This window comes from Cebus imitator, unplaced genomic scaffold, assembly GCF_001604975.1.
Source record: "Cebus imitator isolate Cc_AM_T3 unplaced genomic scaffold, Cebus_imitator-1.0 Scaffold31, whole genome shotgun sequence".
Taxonomy (NCBI): domain Eukaryota; kingdom Metazoa; phylum Chordata; class Mammalia; order Primates; family Cebidae; genus Cebus; species Cebus imitator.
Genome location: NW_016107346.1, coordinates 6,826,159 through 6,838,452, shown reverse-complemented (window position 1 = coordinate 6,838,452; position 12,294 = coordinate 6,826,159). Strand labels below are relative to the sequence as shown.

General features: G+C 39.1%; 1 protein-coding gene across 1 annotated transcript in view; it reads left to right on the top strand.

Annotated features, from left to right (window-relative positions):
* The window catches only part of MCM8 (minichromosome maintenance 8 homologous recombination repair factor), a 39,292-nt gene that overhangs the window by 18,948 nt on the left and 8,050 nt on the right, over positions 1-12,294 (top strand). Inside the window, exons 11-16 of the mRNA XM_017523977.2 lie at positions 727-757; positions 1,784-1,924; positions 5,233-5,374; positions 8,441-8,636; positions 10,243-10,462; positions 11,385-11,629. Of these exons, the coding sequence (XP_017379466.2) occupies positions 727-757; positions 1,784-1,924; positions 5,233-5,374; positions 8,441-8,636; positions 10,243-10,462; positions 11,385-11,629 (975 nt within the window). The remainder of the gene's footprint in view (positions 1-726; positions 758-1,783; positions 1,925-5,232; positions 5,375-8,440; positions 8,637-10,242; positions 10,463-11,384; positions 11,630-12,294) is intronic.

Here is a 12,294-nt window from a genome sequence, read left to right as displayed (position 1 = left end):
TGCTAAGAAACATTTTACAGCCTGTTCTCTCTGAAGGCTGCTAGCTAAATGCTTCATCTGCATGATAAAACTTTGGTCTCCACAACCTCTTATGCAACCCAAATATTCCTTTCTGCTGATCTCAGGTCTTTAGACAAATTCAACCAATTGTCAACCAGAAAATGTTTAAATTTACCTGTAGCCGGGAAGCCCATACTTTGAGTTATCCCACCTTTCTGGTTCTACAAAACACTGTACCCAGCCTCATTTATTTAATTTGATCCTTTGACTTGAACTGAAAAAAATGGCATTATATTCCATCTTACAGTATTATATACTAAGTTCACTCCTTAGTCTCCTTTCAATGACTTGGCTGCACAGGTCTAAAGATGTCTATTCACATAAAATACAGTATGATCCTGAATCCTAAAGTGGAAGAGCATGATTGTGATGCATTTTAAGGCTAGATCTGTAAGAGCAACGTTATATTTGATTACTTTAAGATGCTTTGCAAGTATCCTCTTTTCCCTATGCAGGCAGTTTTTTAAACATTCTAACCTTTATAGATTAACCAAGAATTTTGAGAAATTTAGTGTAGGAATAAAATTTGAGTTGAGGGGATGTAAATTTTTTACATTTGTCTTTTGATATTAAATAAAGCAAGAAGTTAAACAAACTGTAAAGGAGATCTCCTAATGGGTTGGTGAAGTATAAATTAGAATTTATAAGTTGTGTTCTGTTTTTCAGCTCGCTTTGCCCTGTCATTTTTGGTCATGAAGTAAGTATTTTACTTAATCTTTACTTAAAAAGTATATAAAGTTAGCAAAAATAGCACATAAAGACTTTCCAGAAAGTAGCAAATTTCTGTTGGCCGTTTATATTATGCTACGAATTTTTATTCATAAATTAATGATATGGAGACAAGCAAACTACAGCTCCTTTTATTTATTTATTTATTTTATTTTTTTTAAGACAGGGTCTTGCTCTGTCACCCAGGCTAGAGTGTGATAGCTCAGTCATGGCTCACTGCAGCCTTGAGCTGTGGGGCTCAGGTCATCCTCCTGACCTCAACCTCCTGAGTAGCTGGGATTACAGGCATGCACCACCATGCACAGCTAATTTTTTTTTTAATTTTTTGTAGAGATGGGGTTTTGCCATGTTGCCCAGGCTGATCTCTAAGTCCTGGTCTCAAGTGATCCACCCAATTTAGCTTCCAAAGTGCTGGGATTATACATGTCAGCCATATAGCTCCTTTTAAGAAAAAGCTCTTACCAATTAGAGTAAGTAGAAATGGGCTTTTATTTTATTATTTTGAGACGGAGTCTTGCTCTGTCACCCAGGCTAGAGTGCAGTGGTGTGATCTTGGCTCACTGCAACCTCTGCCTCCCAAGTTCAAACAATTTTCTTACCTCAGCCTGCTGAGTAGCTGGGACTACAGGCATGCGCCACCACAACCCAGCTACTTTTGGTAAGAAATGGGCTTTTAAAGTGACTAGACACTGCCAGTACTAAAGCAGAAACAAATGTTACTCGTTTTTGTGGAATGGATTGATGTTTTGCAAGGTAGGTCTTGGTAATTTCTAAGATACCTCTCTGATGTTATATCCTTTCAAGTTTTGACTTTTTAATCATTTATATCATAGAAGTTTGTTTTTAGACTTCCTTTTCTGAGAAAAAAGAATTAACATTCAATCATCCTTTTAAAACAATCCCCAAACAAATCAATGTCATAGAAGGGGGACCCCTTTGCTAGTCATCTTTATGTTTTCCTTACTTCTGTTTTTTGTTCTTTTTCGCACTTGAGCTTGTTAAAGCAGGCTTGGCCTTAGCACTCTTTGGAGGAAGCCAGAAATACGCAGATGACAAAAACAGAATTCCAATTCGAGGAGACCCACACATCCTTGTTGTTGGAGATCCAGGCTTAGGAAAAAGTCAGATGCTCCAGGTAGAAAATCAGTCATTTAACGTTTGGTCTTTTGCTTGCAAAATGCATGAATAATTCACAAGTGAATTTTCTCAAAGCATATAGTATGTGTGTTCCAGAGGACATGGTTAGGTGGTATAAGTGAATTGGAGTTTGTGTGAGTAATATGTAATTTATATCTGGCCGTATTTTTAAATTGAGCCAGTTTCCTGTTACACAGGCCGTATAGACGTCCTGATCTGTTGAGACATCAGCTATTAGGAAATATTAACCATTTCTCTAACCCCATAGTAGAGATGGGGTTTTGCTATGTTGCCCAGGTTGGTATTGAACTTCTGGGCTCAAGCAGATCTACCTGCCTCAGCCTCCCAAAATGCTGGGATTATAGGTGTGAGCCACTGCGCTCAGCCAGTGTGCTCTCTAAAAATGCCTATGATCCCCTTCTGTCCCACTCAATGCGGAAAATTGACCAGGGCTTCCCTAGCCCTTTGGTAAGTTGTAGTAGTGTGATTCCTGAATCTTTGTCCAAGGATTGAGACCCTGGCTGCACATCATAATTACTTTTGGAGCTCTTTGAAAATACCATAGCCTACAGCAAGCCAATTGAGTTAAGAGTTTTCATGTTAGGGTCTTAGTGTCTGTATGTATACAGCAGTCCACAGATGATTCTGATACGCAGCCAGGCTTGACAACTGCTTTGATCTTGTAAACCCGTTGTCCTTCGTATCAGAGTCATCCTTTTTTGCCTGTGGTTGAGTGTTAAACCAGTCATCATTTTCATTCCTTCTAAGACATTCCATATATATTCGGTTCCTTTTGGCCAGCTGAGGCTACTTTTTAAAAACCAAATTCTGCCCTGAGACCTTGCTACAAGTCTGACAACTGAGGTACAGGGTACCCCTTATAGGTGAAACAAAACAAGCCTCATAATGAACAGGAATCTGGGCACAGTGGCTCACACCTGTAATCCTAATACTTTGGGAGGCCGAGGCAGAAGGATTGCTTGAGGCCAGGAGTTCAAGACCAGCGTGGACAACAAAGTGAGACCCCCCACCCCCGCATCTCTACAAAAAATTAAATAATTAGCTGGGCATGGTGGCACACACCTGTAGTCCCCGCTAGTCAGGAGGCTGCAGCAGGAGGACTGCTTGAACCTAGGAGCTGGAGAATGCTGGGAGCCATGGTTGTGCAACTGCACGCAGCCTGGGCAATAAGTCAAGATCTTGTCTTAAAAAAAAAAAAAATGAAAACAGTATATTTAGAATATGTAGGAAAACGTGCAGGTGGGGATGTGAATTGTTACAGCTTTTTTTCTGCCTTTTGTGATGTACATGTGCATGTGCGTGTAACTTTGGAATTAATGTATTATAGGTGGGAGCCTGCTTTAACCCCTAGAGTGTCTTTATTATCTGTACAAATCTCATAATTTATACATATTGCTTGCAGTATATAAAACTTCCATTTTTTTGCTCTTTTGTTTTTTTTCAAGAAATGTTTCTTGCCAGATAGTTGTTCTGAAATATATCTAGTGGTATTGAAAGTGTTAATACCAAGAAGTTACATTGGCAGTTTTTCTTGTTTTTCAGACCTGGAATAATGCCTTCAAAACCCTTGGCTCAGTTTAAAAATAGAATCTGTAACATATTAATGGAAATTAAACATTGTGAATAGTATAGAGTATGACATGTAAGCCACACTAAGCCAGGGTTTTTAAAAACTAGACTAACAGGCTGGGTGCAGTGGCTCATGCCTGTTATCACAACACTTTGGGAGGCCAAGGCAGGAGGACCCAGCTGGGCAATATAGTGAGATCCTGTCTCTAAAAACAATTTTTAAAAAGTTAGGTGTGGTGGCATGTGCCTGTAGTCCCAGCTACTCAGGAGGCTGAAGTTTTAGACCAGCCTGGGCAACATAGTGAGACCTTGTTTCTACAAAAAATAAATGAGCCAGGCAAGGTGGCATGCTCCTGTAGTCCCAGCTACTAGGGAAGCCAAGGTGGGAGGATCACTTGAGCCCAGGAGTTCAAGGTGGCTATGAGCTATGATTGTGCCACTGCATTGCGGCCTGGATGACAAAGTGAGACCCTGTTTCAAAAATAATAAATATAACAAAATAAAAATTAAGCTAAAACCAATAGTTATGAACCACTTACTTTATATTTTTAATTCTCTTTTCTTCTGACTACTTAGTAAACCGTCATACTCTGTGTTATAAGATTTCTTATAAAGACTAATAAAGTGTATAAGTAACAAAAATAATGATAATTACTACTTATTGAGCCAGCACCATAGGATAGCAGTGGGTGTTTGAGATATGAATACTGTCCCTTGGAATTGGGCAGTGCACTGCCTTACACAGCGGTTTTACATTGGACACTTATTATGTGCCAGGTACCAAATTAAGTGCCTTGCATACATGATTTCACTTATTCTTTAGGGCAGTGCTGTGATAAAACATAAGGAAGCTGAGGCTCAGAGAGGTCTGAGAGCCCCACAGCTGGTACATGATTTAAACAGGTCTGCCTGACTCCAGAGAGCTACGGTTTTTTTTTTTTTCTTCCCTGGGATGGAGTCTCACTCTGTTGCCCAGGCTGGAGTGCAGTGGTGCGATCTTGGCTACTTTTAACTCTTGTGCTATTTATTTTTCTTGCCTGCTGTAGCTTGTCTACTGAGAAGGTGAGCATGTATTAAGCCATTTTATTACCTAATGTTTAAAGAAACATTGGAACCTTCAAAATTAAAATTGGTACTCGTGTTTTTGCTTTTTGAACTTGAAAATGAAGGATAAATTGGAATTGCATTGAGTATTTATATGACCACAGACTTCAGAATCAGACTACCTGAGTTTGATTGAATCCTGACTTTCCACCTTCATAGCTGTATAGTTCCTCATTCACTCTGTTGGCCTTGGTTTTGACATCAGTAAATCAGGATATAATAATACCTTCCTCTGATGATGATGGTGCACCTTGTAATGTAAAGCTCTTAAAAGGAGGCCAAGGCGGGTGGATCACAATGTCAGGAGTTCAAGACCAGCCTGGCCAATATGGTGAAATTCCATCTCTACTAAAAATACAAAAATGAGCCGGACGTGGTGGTAGGTGCCTGTAGTCCCAGCTACTCGGGAGGCTGAAGCAGGAGAATTGCTTAAACCCGGGAGGCAGAGGTTGCAGTAAGTGGAGATCGTGCCACTACACTCCAGCCTGGGAGACAGAGCGAGACTCTGTTTCAAAAAAAAAAAAGAATATACCTAACGTTTGTGAACAATCACAGTTAGCTATTACTTCCCTTTTATTTTGGATGATTCTCTTAAACTTTTTGTTTCTTTAGGCAGTGTGCAATGTTGCTCCACGTGGCGTGTATGTTTGTGGTAACACCACAACCACCTCTGGTCTGACGGTAACTCTTTCAAAAGATAGTTCCTCTGGAGATTTTGCTTTGGAAGCTGGTGCCCTGGTACTTGGTGATCAAGGTGAGAAGCCAAAAGGAATAATTAGTGATTCTGGGGCTTTTTAAAAAGCCTTTCCTTTTCAGTTAATTTCTTTACATTATGTTTAATAGACATTTAGATAGCGCAGTCCTAACCAGTGACTTGACACTGTCGGAAATAATCATTGGAAATGCAGTATCATCATTTTTATACGATAGAATTGAAACTGTACTTAATGTCATTCATTTTCAGAATCTTATAGCAGTTACAAGTATGCATAAAAATCAAATAAATATGTATAGCTCCCTAAACTTCCCATTTCATACCACCCGTCACATTTGTGATCATTTTTTTTTTAAGCCTGTTTTGAAGCTTTATAGTAAGCTCCCTGGAAGGTGAGATTTGGATGTCTTGTGGAGTGCCATGTTCCCATTGCCTAGTACATAGGCATACAGTAAATACATATTGAATGTGTTATATTATTTAGTTTAGAATAGTTTAGAAACCTTGGCACTGACAAAAAGATGGATGTCATCCTTTGCTCACGAAAGACTTGCAATAAGAGATTAGAGATGTTACTTTAGATGCTTTTTTCTTTTTATGAGACAGAGTCTCGCTCCGTCACCTAGGCTAGAGAGCAGTGGTACAATCTCAGCCCACTGCAACCTCTGCCTCCCAGGCTCAAGCCATTTTCGTGCCTCAGCCTCCTGAGTAGCTAGGATTATAGGTGTGCGTGACCACATCCAGCTAATCTTTGTATATTTAGTAGAGATGGAATTTCACCATGTTGGCCAGGCTGGTCTCAAACTCCTGGCCTCAAGTGATCTGCCTACCTCACCTCCCAAAGTGCTGGGATTAAAGACTACAGGTGTGAACCACCGCACCTGGCCTACTTCAGAATGAATAGTTTTGCCATATTGTAACCCAACTCGTTTTTTTCAGGATTTGAGTAACAGGTGATAAGAAATCCAGGCATGGGCTCAGCAAGAAGAAACCTACATTGGGCTTTGCCACCTAAGTTTCTCTTTGTGGGGCCTTAAGCTTATTGAAAAAACACGTTCCCATGCATGTGTCAGGCAGTACCCAGATTCCAGTCCCGTTAAGGTCATTTATTCTTTCTGGTTTGCCAGTGACTTCCACATTTCTGAACCTCGTACCTGGTAGCCACATTTGACACAGTTAATCACTCCCTCCTCTTTGAGATCCTTGAAGCTCTCCTTGGTTTCCAGGCCACTTTACTTCATTCTTTACTTCTTTCTCAGTCTTTACTGGTTCTTCATTTCCATGACCTCTTACCTGTTGTTAACTAAGGTGCTTACTTCTTGGACCTTTTGTCTTCTTGGTCTGTATTTACCTTCTTGGTGATCTTATATCATTTCATAGCTTTACCTACCTATCTGAAAAATTCTAAATTTATTACCTCCTTTCCTTTAAACATCAGGCACATACTTCTTATTGTCTACACAGTATCTCCACAAATTTCTCAAACTTAACATGTCTAAAATTAAAATCCTGATTTTGCCTTTCAAATCTATTTTCAGTCTTCCTCATCTCAGTAAATGACAACTCTCTCATTCTAATTGCTCAAATCAGAAAACATGGAGCCATCTTTGACTTTTTCTCATGCCCCACATTAATCTGTCAGCAAATGTTGTTGACGCTACCGTCAAAACATATCCAGTATCTAACCACTTCTTCACTACCCTGGTCTATGGCACCATCCTGTCTCACAGGGATTATTACTGTAATCTCCCAATTGGCATGCCTGTAACCACCCGTACCCCTTCCTGTTATTTTTAATACAGTAGCATAATCTCATTAAAATTAGATTATGTTATTCTTTTGCTCAAAACCCTCTAGTAACTGCCCATCTCGCTCAGAGTGAAAGCCAAAGCCTTGAGAGTGCCCCAGGGCCATTCATGTTCTGGCCTTTCACCTCTTTTGCCTCCTTATCTGCTGCTTCCCTTGTTTCCTCTTCTCTAGCTCCACCAGTGGCCCTACGTTGGACACCACCAGCACACCAGGCAGGTCACATTTCCTCATAAGGGCCTTTGTACTTGCTGTTTCATTTGCCTGGAGTATTGTTACCCCAGGTAGAGCTGCTAAGGTTTGTTTTTCTTCCCCCTTCATGTTTTGCTCAAATGTCCTGACCCTAGTTAGGCCTTCCCTAAATACTATATTTTAACTCATAACCTCCCCTGCCTCTGCTGCCACCTTAGCAGACCTTATTCTCCTTACCCTCCTCTACGTTTTCCTTCCATAGCACTTTTCACCTTCTATATGGTTTACTTTTTATTGCCTACCCTGCATTGGCTGAGTAGAACGTAAGCTTCACAAAAGCAGGGAATTTTGTCTTTTCACTACCATATCCAGCATGCCTAGAACATAGTACTGGTATATAAAGGGCATGCAGTTTACTGAATTTATAAATTTATTGCATTTATATCCAGTAAGTATTTGCTGAAAAAAAATACATAAAACATATATCTGGTTATTATATAGTTCATCAGAAGTAAGAATCTCTTTGCTAAGTTGCCAGGTGAAGAAAATATAGTAATAAAAAGGTAATAATTATTAAATCATGAAACTTTTCATTAACTAGAAGTGAAGGTGATTTGGAGGGTTTTTAAAAATTTTTAATGCCAGCACTTTGGGAGGCCGAGGCGGGTGGATCACGAGGTCATTGTATATGTTTAAAGAGGTTAAGTGATTTCCCTATATGTGTTTACAAGTATATAGTCAATACATGGTATAGGTTTTGAAATATACTTCTTAAATGTATGTGTGTATAAAATCTCACCTGTTTGAATTTAAGTCCTTAAGCATTTTGAGGGTTACTCTTATCTCTTCTTCATTTTTGTAATCCTCACAACATAGTGCCTTGCCTATGAAAAATGCTAAAGAAATAACTATTACACAAAACTTAGTTAAATAAGAGAAGTGTATTACTTGCTGTGAAACAAATAATAATTCTCCATTGTATGACATTTTATAATTTTAACTGCTGAAACAAGTGGAAATAATTATTGTGAAACATTTTCTATCCTATAAAATTTGGAACTCAACCAAAGAAAAAAATTTGTCTGCATTATTCTACTTTGATTGTAGGTATTTGTGGAATAGATGAATTTGATAAGATGGGGAATCAACATCAAGCCTTGTTGGAAGCCATGGAGCAGCAAAGTATTAGTCTTGCTAAGGCTGGGGTGGTTTGCAGCCTTCCTGCAAGAACTTCCATTATTGCTGCTGCAAATCCAGTAGGAGGACACTACAATAAAGCCAAAACAGTTTCTGAGAATTTAAAGTAAGTCTGTTCAAATATTTATACCTTTAAGATTGAATCACTCTAATCAATAAGAAAAAGAAATAAATAGCTCTCAGAACTACATGGGAAATATATGGATAGTTCACAGAGGTTACATGTGTCCAACAAATGCACAAAAAATGTGCTTAAACACTCCAAAGTAAAACAAGAAGTACCATTGATATTCACCAGATTGGCAGACATTTTAAATACTAACATTATTTGCAAAGTAGTGTGGAAATGACTGGGCGTTGTGGCTCATGCCTGTAATCCCAGCACTTTGGGAAGCCGAGGCAAGTAGATCACCTGAGGTCAGGAGTTTGAGACCAGCCTGGCCAACATGACAAAACCCCATCTCTAGTAAAAATATAAAAATTAGCTGGGCTTAATGGTAGCTGCCTGTAATCCCAGCTACTTGGGAGGCTGAGGTAGGAGAATTGCTTAAACCTGGTAGATGGAGATTTCAGTGAGCAAAGATTGTGCCACCGCGCTCTGGCCTGGGTGACAGAGTAAGACTCCATCTCAAAAAAAAAAAAAATTTTTTTCTCACAAACACAATTTAGTATTTTGAAGGATACCTTGGTGTGTTAATCATGATTCTAAATGCACATTCTGTTTGTTACGGCTACTCTACTTTTACGACTACTGTTCAAAGAGATAGGCACACAGGTGCACAATGATAGGTTTATAGCATGGGTATTGTAGCATTATCGCTGCCAAAAGTTGGAAACACCTTAAAATTAGGTAACACTGTACAGTGGAAAGTAGTGATTATGAGAACAAGAGTGGCTTTGTATGTACTAATAGGTGAACATGGCTGTGCTTTACTGTTAAGTGAGAAGAGCACATTAACTTACTTAAATATGTGGCATGGTCCCGCTTTTTTCAAAACCAGTGTTTGTATCTGTATGTATGCTTTCTCTTCTAATTCATTCTGTATAGGTTGGACAAAATGTTTGGAAAAGGAAAAATGCATGTAAGTGATACAAAAGTGAGAGACAAAAGAGTGCCTCTTGAAAAATTAGACACTTTAGTGGGGGTGGAGCTAATTTTTTATTGTTTAATAATGTATCAATATAGAAATAGTCTTTGATACATAGTGAAATACACAACTTATACTTGGAAATTTAGGGTATTTCTCTACCACCACCACAAAAAGTCAACCTACTAGTAGCTGTTCTTTAGTAAAATGACAAAGTGCTATATTAGAAAAATCAGAAAGATCTACTAAACAAAAATCCAGGGGACTTGGATTCTGTTTTTAATAGTATCATGAACAAACTACTGAACTAGCTAACCTCTGATACGTCATGTAGCAGTATTGCCAATTAGTGATAATAGGACATGAAGAAGAAGTCAGTGGCATTGGTGGTGTGAGAAAGGGCCATGTCCTCAATCTACCCAGGTTAGGTACATGTCATTCTTGTGCCCATGTTGCAGTGGTTGAATATATCAAATCCAAAAAGCTATTTGCTTATTTCTTTAACCTAAAGCTTGGTTTTTCAAGTTCTACATGGAACTTGAGTAGTAAACAAGGGAGTAAACAGTTTTCTGGTTTTTCTTTTTGATTCCAATCATTGTTTCTTCTTTCTTTCATGCTTTGTAGAATGGGGAGTGCACTCCTATCCAGATTTGATTTGGTCTTTATCCTGTTAGATACTCCAAATGAGCATCATGATCACTTACTCTCTGAACATGTGATTGCAATAAGAGCTGGAAAGCAGAGAACCGTTAGCAGTGCCACAGTAGCTCGTATGAGTAGTCAAGATTCAAATACTTCTGTACTTGAAGTAGTTTCTGAGAAACCACTATCAGAAAGACTAAAGGTATAAATGTTTCTTCTCCTTAATCATTCAGTTTGGTTCTGTTTGAATGTCAAAGTTCAGTGTATAGAGTACTTATTGTAGAGCCATAGGATATAAACTTTTTTACCAGAACTTTTTAACGTTTCAGTACTAGAGTTTCAAACTTCATTTAAAATAATCTAAGTCGACCGGGCGCGGTGGCTCACGCCTGTAATCCCAGCACTTTGGGAGGCCATGGCAGGAGGATCACGAGGTCAGAAAATCCAGACCATCCTGGCCAACATGGTGAAACCCCGTCTCTACTAAAAATACAAAAATTAGCTGGGTGTGATGGGGCACACCTGTAGTCCTAGCTACTTGGGAGGCTAAGGCAGGAGAATTGCTTGAACCTGGGAGGCAGAGGCTGCAGTGAGCAGAGGTCATGCCACTGTACTCCAGCCTGGCAACAGAGCGAGACTCCTTCTCAAAAAAAAAAAAAAAAAAAAATCTAAGTCAGCTAGGAAGAGAGCTACAGATATAGTGTTTGGTTGATTTGGAGATTCTTTTAGAATTATATATTTATCTCAAGTTATTTTATTTTATTTTTGAGACAGAGTCTCCCTTTGTCACCCAGGCTGGAGTGCAGTGGCACAATCTTGGCTCACTGCAACCTCCATCTCCCAGGTTCAGGCGATTCTCCTGCCTCAGTCTCCCAAGTAGCTGGGACTATAGGCACATGCCACCATGCCTTGCTAATTTTTGTATTTTTAATAGAGAACGGGGTTTTGCTGTGTTGGCCAGGCTGGTCTCGAACTCCTGACCTCAGATGATGTGTCCCTTGGCCTCCCAAAGTGATGGGATTATAGGTGTGAGCCACTGTACCTGGCCTAAACAAGTTATTATAGCAGACAGATTTTATTTGCTACTTGTCTGTGTTATCTTGGTCCTTTTAATCATGCTTCAGGTGGTTCCTGGAGAAATAATAGATCCCATTCCCCACCAGCTGTTGAGAAAGTACATTGGCTATGCTCGACAGTATGTCTACACCAGGCTATCCACAGAAGCTGCTCAAGTCCTTCAAGATTTTTACCTTGAGCTCCGGAAACAGAGCCAGCGGTTAAATAGCTCACCAATCACTACCAGGCAGCTGGAATCTTTGATTCGTCTAACAGAGGTTTGTTTCTTTTTATGGTCATGCTTTTTTGACTTATAGGGGAATGGTACACCATGACTTCTCTTTTGAACTATCGTCTGCATAACTGATTCAGTTTTTCTTTCTATTGAGAGACGTTAGAAATGGATGGATAAAAGTTTTTTAAAAGATTTTTGTCATGTCCGTAACCTATCAGTGTATAACTACTTCTAGTCACAGAATCACTTACTTAGCATGCAACTTTTCTTTTTCTTCGAATGACACTTAGGAGCTCCTGGAATGTCTGAAAAGTGGTTAGGCTAACTAGGATTCTGAGATCCCTAGTTGAATATATGGGAACATGGAATCTGTCGGGTATCTTGAGTATTTTATTTAATTACATGACAGGTCCACAAGGATAGTGCCTGTGTTTTTAACAGCCATAATATCTGCTTACAGCTGTGGAATACTAAGAGAACTCTGGCAGTTAAGATTAACTAGCTCAGAGTTTGGGCTTTCTGCTCCTAAATTCTGATTAGCTCCTCTTTGTTGTTTTACCATATTGGTTAGGCATGATTCCCTGAAAGTAAAAGGCAAGGGAAAACCAAGTATATTTCATCATTAAGTCTCCTGAAATGAACACTCAGATATGTTAATAAGTAAAAATGAGTTTTATCCTATTTTAAGTGAGTTGCAATTTTCATATTCAAGATTTTAGAGGCTTTTTTTTTTTTTTTTTTTT